The following is a 13,432-nucleotide window of genomic DNA, read 5'->3' on the forward strand; positions in this document are numbered from 1 at the left end:
GGATGAGCTTTTTGGACAGTGTGTGTTTGCACATTATAAGTACAGATAGCTCTAGTGATTTGGTTTAAGCAGCACACGAGTGTCCGGCGCTCCCCGAGGCGGTCTGCCGTATCACTCTGAGTGACGGACAGCTGTCATGGCTGCAGGGCAGGACACTAATCACTCCAGCACACCTGCTAACACCAAACACCTGGAAACGCTCCAGAACGCTGGTCCTGCTGAAATCAGACATCACTGTGCTGCCAAAAGTGTTTATTCCTGCTCAGAGTCAAGCTCGTTTGAGGAGAGTGGATTGAATCACGCTGTGTTTTAGTTGTTTGCAGTTAATGCAGCAGAACATGTTTGTTGGTTCTGTCAGTAAAGAGCAGAAACCTTCTGTCGCGGCGTTCACTGTTATTGATTCAGTTGTCAGCTGTTTGTCAAGATTTCGCACCAAATGTCAGGATTTATTTTGGGAAAGCAGACGGTTGTTGATGGCGTTATTGAGAGCTTTTGTGTTAAAGCTAAAGGCCTTTAACGGAAACACTCATGACAGTCATGTGTCTGCAGGGACGCTTATGCACACACATTTCTTATCAACACTTTAAAGGGGAAACATCAGAAATTTGAGTGCTTTTTACTTTTTTTGTGCATTTTAGTTTTTTTATAAGATTACATGCCATGGATAGATGGATGATTGATAGATAACATTATAGACGGATAGACCAAAATTATAGATGGATGGATAGATAAAATTATAGGTAGATAAGCAGATGCATGGATCAATTGATAGATAAAATGATGGATAGAGAGATAAAGAGATAGTTAAAAGGATGAGTGGATAGATAGATGCTTCGATAGACAAAAATAATAGATGAAAGGATGGATAGAGAGCTATAAAAATGATGGATGGATGGTTCGATAAAAATTATAGATGGATGGATGAATAGATTAAATGATAGATTGAGGAATGGTAGTATGGATACATGGATGAATAGAAAAAAGAATGGATGGATGATGGATCAATGGACAAAAGGATGGATGATCAGTTGATAGATAAATTTATAGGTAGATAAGCAGATGCATGGATCAATAGATAGATAAAATGATGGATGGATGGATGGATGGATGGACAAAATTATAGATGGATAGACAAAAATGATGGATGATAGTTAAAACTATAGATGGATGGATGATCAATTGATTGATAAAACTGTAGATGGATGGATGGTAGATGGAAAGGATGGATGGATGGATGATCAGTTGATAGATAAAATGATGGATGGATGGATAGATAATTATAGATGTATGGATTGATACATGGATGGATGGATTGATGGATGAATAGATAGATAAAAGGATGGATGAATAATTGATCAATGGATAAAAGGATGGATGGATGGATGGAAGTATGGATGCATCCATACATATAGATAAAGGATGGATGATGGATCGATAGATAAAACTAAAGATGGATAGATGATCAATTGATAGATAAAATTGTAGATGGACGGATGGATGGGTAGATAGATAAAATGATGGATTGATGGATAGATGAAATGATATATGGATGGATGTAGATAGATAATATATGGATAGATATATAGAAATATTTTATGAATGTTTTTCTTCATTTATTAAAGTTTAAATAATTTTTAAACAGTAGAGGAAGGAATGCATTAATTAATAAAAATGTGTTTCTTGCGATGTCAGTCCTCGAGCTCCTTCCAAATGCATAATTATAAATGTAATATCAGGTTCAAGACTTAATTATACAGTTCAGTGTCATTATACACATTTCGGAGCACCAAATGAATCAATGAGCAATTAGAATCAAGAACATGTTTTGTATGAATGCTGTTTTGCAGCTACAGAGTTTTCATTTATGTTGCTCTTAAAATGAAGCAGGCTTTCAGTATATACAGTATGTGCATGTCTATTTTTAAGATGTCGAGTCAGTCCATTCAGCAGGTTAGGTTTGATTCAAGCTAGTAAATAATTGTAAGTTTTTGACTGACTTATTTAAAGAGTAAAACTCACAATGTCATATCCAGTACTGGTTAATCAACATTATGGATGAACATCAGAGAAAACAAACTTCTTCAAATGACTTGTTTAAAGCAATGCTTGTCTGTGTCTTTGTGTGGGAGCAGATAAACACAAACCCACTGAGATTCTGCTCCAGAATAAAGACGGTTCATTCAGATATGATTTAGATGCATTGAGTTTCCAGCAGACAGTCTGTAGGGTTTGAGCCGTTGTTTGTTTCCTGACGTCCAGGCTGTGGTTGAGAATATCTGCAGTTTAGTCTGTCAGATGATGCACGCTCTATGGATGTTGCTGTTGGTCTGCGGCGGCAGACAGACTCTTCTGAGGCCCTAGATAGTGAGCAGGGAGACACAGACTCTAATATCACTTTGTGTCTGTCCTTAAGGAAACAGACTGAGGGAGAGACGCCAAAGAGATTTTCGTTGTTCACTTCGTTTGATCCCTTCACGTCAGTCAGCCCCTGTCGGCTCTTTTGTTCGTGTTTGGACCTTTTGGACCTTGTTTTGGTGTGTGTGTAAGTGAGGAAAAAAAAGAAAGAAGAGATGTTATGGTGGGAATGATTTAGCTGCTGACTAGAATTTCTAAGTAGATTTTTGTTTAGAGTGTCACTATTGATTATGTCAATAATCAGCTAGATATTTTGATGATTAATGGAGGGCCACAATCCCCTCAGCTTCTACTTGTTCTCATTAGCACTCAGTACAACCAAATTATAACTTAAAGATGTACTACTGCTAAGTTTGGGGTTGGTAAGATGAGCAAAAGAAAATGATTACAAAAATCTGGAAAATATGAACTAAAAGAAAGAGTAATGAAAAATGCAGAAAGTATGAAAAGAAGTGGACAAAAATGAAAATATATGAGCAGAAGAAAAAAAGAATTTAATAATTTTTAAGCCTCATTTATTTGATTAAAAATAATGTAAAAGCAGTAAAAATGTAAAATATTAGTACAATTTAAAATAAATTTTTTCAGCATCATTACAGAATAAATAGAAGCAAAATAATTCTTCTCAACTAAATAAATAAATACATTTCCCTTAAAATCTTTATATATAAATCTTAATATTTTTTTCTTAATATCGTAATATATAAAAACTCTAGGCTTATGTTAAAATAAAATGAAATAAAAAATTAAATCATATGCCAAATGATGTCAGATTGCATATGAAAAAAACTGAATAGTTTTTTCTGGATTCTTTTGATGAATCAAAACCTTCAAAAAAACAGCATAAATTTGAAATAGACATGTTTTGTTACATCATTAATATATTTATTTTTTACTGATCAGTTTAATGCATTAATCATTTAATGCAAATGCATAGTTTTAAATAAAAGTTGTAAAGGTTCTTGCACACCTAAATCATTATAAAAACTATACTATATATATATATATAAAAATTAAAAATCCCACACAGCTCAAATTTGCATCATTACTAAATTTCATCTTATTCAACCTTTTTCAGGTTTTCAGTTACAAAAGGTTTTAGTGAACCTAGTACAATTGTGTAATGATTTTGTAATGAGTTTGTGTTGTGTGTATTATTCCTAATGTTTTTTTTTTTTTTTGCAAATGTTGCAAAATATGCATAAATATGGTAAACCATTGTTCCTGTGTCATTTATAATAGAGGTACAAAGTACCCAGAGAAAATACAATTTTCATTTATTTTTGGTATTTTAACCAACGAGTCTGTTCTTTCTTCAGCTTACTGAGTTTTCAATCATGTAGCTGCATAATTTAGCAATTTCAGTAGATTAAAAATACACTGCAGTATTACAAAGGTCAGTTCTGCAGTGTTAATTTTAGTTTTTAATTAGAGTGAAAAAGTTTTTGATTTCTCAAGGTCACAAGCATGTTTTAGTCATGCACTTTATCATGTTAGTGAAGCACAAATAAACTTAACATCTACATTTTCCATAGAAAGTGAAGGACAGAACTCTTATTTCCTCATCGGTGGCTCCACACTTTTAATCTGTTCTTTTCATGAATGCTAACAGAAGGCAGATCCAACATAGCAGAAAATTTGCCCTAACCATCAATCATCTGTCAGAGTCCCAGGGGGCGGAGTTCAGGCGCTTAAGTGCGGCTTATTGGCCCGTCGGCCACATGGGCATCTGCTCCAGCTTCTTTTAGAAAAGCCTCCAACTCACCCTGCAGGACTTTAACTAGTCTTCCAAACACTAACTCACCCAAAAGTTCCCACAAGAAGAGAGGCAAGGACCTTAGAAGGAGTTTTGTTAGTTCTTCTCTCTTATGGTGTGATGGGGTTTTGTGTTTTTGCTCTGATGGTGATCAGCTGTATGTTAATTGTTGGTCTTGAGGAAGGGTCCTCATGCTGGCCTGATCTTTGCGTGTCAGTGAGTTTAATGCTGATGAACACGCTCTGCCTGTTTCAGAGAAGTTTGACATCAAATCTCAGAATCTGTGAGTGAGTTTCTGAAGGGCAATGAGAGCTGAGCTTTGAAATCACATGAAAGAGGCCTGGAAACGTGACGACTTTCACAGAGGAAATTCTGCTTTTATAAAACACCACTGGTTTTTCAGTCTATCCATCAGATTATTTATGAACGTTCTTTCTTATACTCTTTTCTTGATGCTCATTTATTGAATGTGTTTAATTTGTTTACCTTCTTCTTATTTATTTATCTGTCATATATGTATATTTGTTTGTTTGCAGGAGCCCAACCCGTTCCTGAGCTCCACGATTGAGGCGGATGCTCTGTTGAGGAGTCCAGTTCCTCCGGCCGCGAGTAAGGATCAGGGTCGGCTGGGCAGCTCTGCTCGTGTTCTTCCTCCTCTTGCCTTCCCAGGAGAACTCGTGCCCTTTGATGAAGCTCTGAGAGATGTCAACACAGTGAGGCCGCTGACCAGTCAGGACGGACCTGATATAGTCGCTCGCCATGGAGCCCAGCTGCTGGAGGTCAAAGCAGCTGAACGCAGAGGTACAAACACATCAATTTGCACAGCTCTCATCCAGCATAAGACATCACAGAGAGTGCTCTGATGAGGAGTCGAGAAAGAGACAACAAATGAAAAGAGAACAAAAAAGAATAAAAAGTGTCAGAATTGCAAAAAGTATGACAAAGAAAATGATACAAAACATGAAAATATATGAGCAAAAAGTATGCACAAATTTAAATACCAAATAAAGTTAGTACAAACAAAAATAAAAGAACCAAATTATTATGAAAAAAGTCTCTTATGTCAAAAACAAAGCTATATATATATATATTAGCAAGAGAAAACAATATGGGAAATATTTACTGAAAAAAAAAAGAAACTGTAACAAATTTTAAAAGTAAAAGTTTGGAAAAGAAATGGACAAAAAATGAAAACATGAGCAACAGAAAAAAATGACCAAATCTGGAAAAAATATTAACTGAAAGAAAGAAAGAAAGAAAGAGAGAAGGAGAGAAGGAGAGAAAGAAAGAGATAAGGAGTGAAAGAAAGAGAAGTATGAAAAATAAATGGACATGAACAAAAGAAAAAAAATTACAAAAATCAGGGAAGAAATATTACCTGAAAGAAAGAAAGAAAAAAGAAACAGTAACAAAAAATGTAAAAGTATAAAAAGAAATAAAAAAATTTTTAAATATATGAGCAAAAGAAAAAATTACAAAAAAAGAAAGAAAGAAAAGAGTTTCAAACAATGCAAAAAGTATGAAAAAGAAATTCTGATATGAGCAAAAGAAAAAAAAATACACAAATATGGAAAAATATTAACTAAAAAAAGAAAGAGTAACAAAAAATGCAAAAAGTGAAAAAATGGACAAAAAAAGAAAATAAATGAGCAATAGAAAAAAAAGCAAAAATATAGGAAAATATGAACTGAAAGGAAGAGGCGGCATCAAATAGTGCAAAAAGTATGAAAAAGAAATGAGTAAAAAAATAAATATGTGCAAAAGAGAAAAAATGACAAAAATATGAACTAAAGAAAAAAAGAGTAACAAAAAGTATGAAAAAGAAATGGACAAAAAATAAAAATATATGAGCAAAAGAAAAAAAATGACAAAAATATGAAAGAAAGAGAGAAAGAATGAAAGAAAGAAAGAAGGAAAGAAAAAGAAAATGCAATGAGAAGTATATGAAAGTACAAAAATACATACAATAGGGTGAAAGTATGAACAAAGGAAATATGAACAAAAGTATGAAAAAGAAAAAAGTTTGAATGATTGTGGCATAATTTGAAGAAAGAGAGAGAAAGAAAGAAAAAGAACATTGAGAATGAAAAAACTAATGAAAAACAATGATACAAGTAAGAAAAAAAAAACAAATGGAAAAAAACAGTTGAGAAAATGTATGAAATGATAAATGAAAATGAAAAAAAATCATTTTCATTTAACAGTTGTTTCATTTAAATCACAAAGTATGAATTAAACTTACAAAAAAAAAAACGCAATGAAAGAACAACTAAAATATATAAAAGTACAAACAAAATTAAGAAAAAAGAAAGCAAGCATTGTACAATAAAGAAAATTAATTAAAGTGTAAAAAGCAGAATGAAAGAAAGGCTTAAATAAAGAGAAAGACAGAAGGAAAGAAAGAAATTATTATTGTGGCATAGTTTGAATTCTGAAGTGATTTATTCAGAGATGTTTGTTGTGTGTTCCAGAGCTGGAGAGACAGATGAAGATTGAGAATCTGTTTGTGACGTGGCAGCAGCGCTCGGCTCAGTCTAACATGCCCATCTCTGTGAGTTGACTGTGAATACACCGGTGCACACAGTAATATTTGCACACAGGCTCTGCGCGTGTGATAATGTGTGATGGGTATTTTCCATCACATTCTCAGAGCATGATTTTCCCAGCGGCTCATCGGGCCCAGATTTATCCCAGTGCGCGCGGATCCTCTGCCTCACACATGCAGATCCGTGTGTGTAAAGCCCGGTTGGGTTTAATGAGATGTGGCGAGGACATTAGGAGATGCTGTAGTGTGTGAGATGTCTCTGTCATTCGCTGTGATCGCACTTCCTCTGAATACACACCGAGGCTCTTTCACACTCCTGAGATCCAGACAAATGTCTTATTATTGTACTGCAGCTTGCGATAGATATTGAGCAGGTCACTACTACTAGAAGTACACTACCATTCAAAAGTTTGGGGTCAGTAAGATTTTGTTTGATGTGAAAAGAGATAATAATTTTATTTATAAAGATGCGTTGATCAAAAGTGACATTAAAGACGAAATATGCTGTTCTTTTGAACTTTCTATTCATCCTAAAAAATAAAACGCATCACAGTTTCCACAAAAATATGAAGCCGCACAACTGTTTTCAACATTGATTATAATCAGAAATGTTTCTTAAGCAGCAAATCAGCATATTAGAATGATTTCTGAAGGATCATGTGATGCTGAAGACTGGAGTAATGATGCTGAAAATTCATGTTTAATCTCAGGAATAAATTACATTTTAACATATACTCAAATAGAAAATATTTATTTTAAATTGTAAAACTATTTCACAGTTGTAAAAAATTTGATCAAATAAATGCACCCTTGTTGTGCAGAAAAGACCTCAAAAATACTAAAGGGTTAGTTCACTCAGTAATGAAAATTAGCCCATTTTTTACTCACCCTCCAGGCATCCTAGATGTATATGTGACCCTGGACCACAAAACCAGTCATAAGGTTAAATTTGACAAAACTGAGATTTATACATCATATGAAAGCTCAATAAATAAGCTTTCTATTGATGTATGGTTTGTTAGGATCGGACAATATTTGACTGAGATACATCTATTTGAAATCAGAAATATAAGGATGCAAAAAAATCAAAAAGACTGAGAAAATCACCTTTAAAGTTGTCCAAATTAGGTTCTTAACAATGCATATTACAAATCAAAAATTACATTTTGATATGTTTACAGTAGGAATTTTACAAAAAATCTTCATGGAACATGAACTTTACTTAAAGGTTGTATCAGCGATTTCTAGCCTAAAACATAAGTGTCAATTTCAGCTTACCTTTCTTCAGGATCCGCTCGCTGCCTGCCCCATAAATTGTCTGTGAAAAAACCGCGTCTCTCTGGTCAGCCTAGGGTCCGAGATATGCCAAAAAAACAATCGGCACTACCAACCTTTCCACACAAAAACAAACAGTGTTCCAACCAATCAGCGTCAGGGATTTGGTGTTTTGGACTTTCGCTCCGCCTCCCTCACATCCCTGCACCAGTAGGAAAGTCCACATCACCAAACCCCTGACGCTGATTGGTTGGAACACTGTTTGGTTATTTGTGGTGTGTTGATAGCGCCGATTGTTTTTTTTGGGCATATCTCGGACCCTAGGCTGACCAGAGAGACGCGGTTTTTTCACAGACAATTTATGGGGCAGGCAGCGAGCGGATCGTGATGAAAGGTAAGCTGAAATCGACACTTTATGTTTTAGGCTAGAAATCGCTGATACAACCTTTAATTTCTCAATGATTTTTGGCATAAAAGAAAAATCAAAAATTTTGACCCATGCAATGTATTTTTGGCTATTGCTACAAACAAACCCCAGCGACTTAAGACTGGTTTTGTGGTCCAGGGTCACATATGACTTCCTTCTTCAGACTAATCCAGTTACTTATATTAAAAATGATCCTTGCATTTCCAAGCTTTAGAATGGCATGGGTGAGTGTTTCTCTTCATCAGTCCAAAACAAGTCCAATAAAGTGCATCCATCCATAATGAAAAAGTGGCTCACACGGCTCCTGGGGGTAAATAAATGCCTCCTGTATTGAATCAATGCATTTTTGTAAGAAAAATATCCATGTTTCAGGCTTCAGGGCTTCCGTTTCACTTTATTGGACTTGTTTTGGACCGATGAAGAGAAACACCCTGCCCATGCAATTCTAAAACTTGGAAGTGCAAGAATAATTTTTAATAAAACGCTGATTGGATTGGTCTGAAAAAAGGAAGTCATATACACCTAGGATGCCTGGAGTAAATAATTGGCTAAATTTTACAGACGTCTTTAAACTGTAGTCTTTATTCACAGTATATCCTTACTGGAAATTTAGATACACCATTGGTTGATTCAGTGTGTTGAGGTTTTGAAATCACCACAATCTTTTTAGGATTAAATCTGCATATTAAATTGGAATAGAATGTATTTACACACTAGAAACATTACATACTTTACCTTTATAAAGCAACAGTTATTGCAGCAAATGATGGAGTTCTAGGTTTAAATCTGGAAACGCTGTCTCTTTGTGTGTCTGGTGTGTGTCTGTGTTCAGGTGGCAGATCTGGACACACTGAAGCAGTCCTCTCGACTGGTTCATTACTGCGCCACTCCGCTGCTCTTTGACCCTGTCTTCCGGAAACAGATTCAAGAGGAACAGCTGCCTCTGCCACAGATGAAGGTCTGTCTCTCTTCCTCTAAATCTTCCTCCTTATGCTGAGTCTGTCTGCTGTATTACACTGCAGTGAACCCATTTATTAAAAAAAAAAATTCTCTGTGCAAAACTGATGAAAATAAAAAGCTTGGGATGTTTTGTGAAATTCTTTTTAACCTTTATTTAGTTGACTAAAGTACAATGAAAAAATTCCATAGTTTTCAGTGGCCAACTTTGCATTTTATTTTGCAATATAACCAAATTTAGATTTTTATTATGTTGTCTAATAAATAAATAAATGAATAAAACCGCTGCTGTCAGCAAAAAGTAGTACTGAGGTCTTCTTGCGGGTTTCCCCATAAAATAAAATAATAAAGTAAGACAAAAATAATGATAACAATCATTATAACACCTCCGATTCAAGTAGGGGGTCTTAAAAGTGGCAAAAGAATATTATTTTACTAACTCATTAATTTTATGTTAAATTGTGCTTTGTTGGCTATAATGTCAACTAGAATGTTAAAAATGTTCAGTTTTTAAATATTTTTAAATTGACGTTTTGTAATTGATTTTTTTTTTTTTTTTTTTAAGCAAGACAAAACTGTAAAAAGCACAGTTTGGCTATTTTATTTATGCAATGGTGAAAAATGTAGCAAAATACATGGGGAAAAAAACACGAAAATCCCTGTTTATTAGTCAGCCTTCGGCTCAGTGTTTAATTTTGTTTAGCTTCAGCTTTGGCCAAGAATTTTCATTTTGGTGCATCCCTATTGTAATTAAAAAAAGATGGTTGATGTGGCACAATGTTAAATATGCCTCTGCCCCAAGTTTTTTGGAGAGTGTTGCAGGCATGAAAATCTTAAAATCATAAAATTAAAAGTTGGCCACTGAAAACACTTAGAGGTTAAAGAAAACCAACAGATTACATATTCTTGATTTTATGGCATTTCACGAACGTCCCAACTTTTCTAGAATTGGGGTTGTAAGTACATGTGTCAGGTGTGACCATAAGCACACATGTGTCAATGTAGCACCAGAATAATCATGATTTTGTGGTCGTTGGTCAGTTGTTATTGATGGTTGAGGTGATACAGAGATGAGTCTCAGCCTCAGACGGCATTTACAGATATCTCATCTGATGTACAAAAAGTGTTTGGACACTCGAGCTTAAAATGTCATTCAGTGCCATGCATGAGATAACAAAATGTCAAAGCAATGGGGATTTATTTATATAAAGTTAGCACCTGTTTACTTTACGTTTTCTCTGACAGTTGACTGAATTTTAGATTGACCCACACTAAATGTCACCTACAAAAACAGACAGCAGTTGATTGCTTTTAAAGCTCAATATGGAGCAGACTTTATGTTGATTGGCTGTGTAGTGAATTCAGTTCAGATTTTACACATTCAGTGTCTGTTTCTGACTGTCTTGTTCTCGGCTTACAGAAGCGGCATCGCTCCAGTGACTCTACGGCGTCCGGGCGAGATCGCAGTTACAGCACGGATTCTGCAGACATGCTTCCGAGTCGGTTGAAGGAGGAGCCGTGGCTGCAGGACATCTCCAGCACGTTCCTGCAGCAGTATGTGCAGTACCTGCAGAGCATGGGCTTCATCCTGGTGCAGGTCCGGCCACAGTCGCCCGCACGCAGGTCAGTTTCTTCACAGAAAAACACCTTATTCTTGAACACTCCTCAAAACTGAACTCAGTAATGGTGCCTTCACATCATGCTGGAAAGATCAGATTAAACACACTGCTGCTCAAGAGTGGAATCACTAAGATATTTCATGTTTTTTAAAAACGTCTTTTCTGCTCATTATGGCTGCATTTATTTGATTAAAAATACAGAATTTTTTTTTTAATATTGAGCATTAATATTGCAATTTAAACTAATGGTTTTCTATTTCAATATATTTTAAAATGTTATTTATAGCATCATCACTTGAGTATTTAGTGTCACACGATCCTTTAGAAATAATTCCAAAATGCTGATTTATTATCAATGTTGGAAACAGTTGTTTGGAATGTGTGCTATGTTTTTCAGGATTCTTTGATGAATAAAGCATTAAAAGTAACATTTATTTAAAAATGTAACAATATACTCTAACGTTCAAAGTTTGGGGTCAGTAATTTTTTTTTATTTTTTGTCTTTGTTTGAAAGAAATGAACACTTTCATTCAGCAAGGATGTGTTAAATTAATAAAAAGTGATAGTAAAGACTTGTGTTGTTAGAAAATATTTATTTTTTGAATAAATGCTGTACTACTGCTGATATTCATCAAAGAATCCTGAAAAAAGTATCACAGGTTCCAAAAAAATAGTAAGCAACATATTAGAATGATTTCTGATGGATCATGTGACACTGAAGACTGGAGTAATGACTGCTGAAAATTCAGCGTTGCATCACAGAAATAAACTGCAATAATACTTAAGAATATTGCTCTTTTTTTTTTTTTGATCAAATAAATAGTAATAATAAATACAGTTTGTTCTTGTATTAGACAACATAACGTTCTGTAGTTTATTTACTAATGGTTTAAGGCCATTTGGCGATTTCAGTCATCATACAGTAACCAGCTACAGCCAGCCCTTTCTCTTCTCATGGAAGACATGCGATGTGATACTAAACAGTCTCTCGCTGACGGTGCTTGTAATGATTTTTGCATCTTTCTCTGACAGTTTTAAATGCTTCCACACTGCTGACATGTTTGCTGCATTGGTGCGCACCTCTATTTGATTGCGTCACGTCATTGTTCGGTATAATTTATTCGGTCTTTTCACTTATTCAGCCGAACACTGTTTGTTTGCTATTTTCAGCCGAATAATTCTGGTTACCAAACATTCTGTGCATCCATAGTAGAACACATAACGATTTAATTTGCAGCAAAAAGGCTAAATCTCACATTTTGTAGATATGGTGTTCAAAAACTCTTGTTGCATTTTATATAGAAAAGATACATTGCCATCTTCCTCTGAATATAGTAACACCTTCCCAACTCATAAATACGACCTTCCCAGCAGGACTTGAATGTGACGCAGGTTTCCGGATATCAAACAATTGGTTTTGAGCTGTGCATTTCAGCCATAAACACTGTTATTCGCTTCACTCTTTCTGTCACAAATCACAGCCTGCACAGAATGGCTTTTACGTCAAAGTTTTTTTTGTTAAAAAAGCTTTTTGCTTTTTTCCCTCAACCAAACACGGTATGAAAACTTCAGAGCTATCCGGCGACAATAAGTTCAACAATAAGTGCTTTCTGCAGAAGGCTGTTCTCTGTACAGTGTGTGTGATGTGCTAATGCTGGACACACTGCATTAAGCAGCAGGAGCGTGTGATTCAGTCTGACCGGCAGCATGAGGGCCGCATTACTGACGGGGTCAGATGCCCGACGGGCCGCACACGCTCTCGCTCTCGCTCTCACTCTGTCTCTCTCTCTCGTTCATTCTCTCTGCAGCATCGCTCAAAAACGAGCCGCCATGTTGAGTTCTTTATCCACCGAAGGCAGATCTTCCTTCTCCTCTTTCTCATATAATAAGCAGAAAAGCGAAGACAGCCCGAAGGTACTGTATCTGCTCATCCATATTTAACCATTCAGTCACACTCTGGTGTTTCTTAATTGAAATTTGCATTTTACATACGTCTGTCTGTGTGCATTACGGTTCAAACACACACATTGGCCTTATGTCCTTTGACACACTTCTGGTCCTGTTTTAGATCCTGAATAAAGGCAAAAATGCTGAAAATCTCATCTTTAAATACAAAGTCTGTTCATTGACATTCTTCATATCATATTTTGCATCAGTTTTCATCATATCACATTTGAATATCATATCATATCACACATCATATCACATTTGAAGTCAGTGTTTGGTAACAAGACACACAAACAGTGTTGGGGAGTAACTAGTTACATGTAACGGAATTACGTAATTTAATTACAAAATAAATGTACTTGTAATTAGTTACAGTTACTTAAAAAACATATGTAATTAAATTACAGTTACTTCTGAAAAATGCCAGTGATTACAAAGGGGATTACATCTGAATTTTTTCACACACTCACCCCCACTTACAGATTTAATTG

At 35.2% G+C, this 13,432-nt stretch overlaps 1 protein-coding gene across 1 annotated transcript in view; it reads left to right on the forward strand.

The window, feature by feature from the left end:
- szt2 (SZT2 subunit of KICSTOR complex) overlaps positions 1–13,432 on the forward strand; it is a 133,543-nt gene that overhangs the window by 95,950 nt on the left and 24,161 nt on the right. The window contains 5 exon segments of the mRNA XM_073851768.1: positions 4,708–4,972; positions 6,643–6,722; positions 9,251–9,376; positions 10,796–10,998; positions 12,803–12,908. Coding sequence (XP_073707869.1) covers positions 4,708–4,972; positions 6,643–6,722; positions 9,251–9,376; positions 10,796–10,998; positions 12,803–12,908 — 780 coding nt within the window.

Source organism: Garra rufa, chromosome 12 (assembly GCF_049309525.1).
Source record: "Garra rufa chromosome 12, GarRuf1.0, whole genome shotgun sequence".
In the NCBI taxonomy this organism is placed as follows: domain Eukaryota; kingdom Metazoa; phylum Chordata; class Actinopteri; order Cypriniformes; family Cyprinidae; genus Garra; species Garra rufa.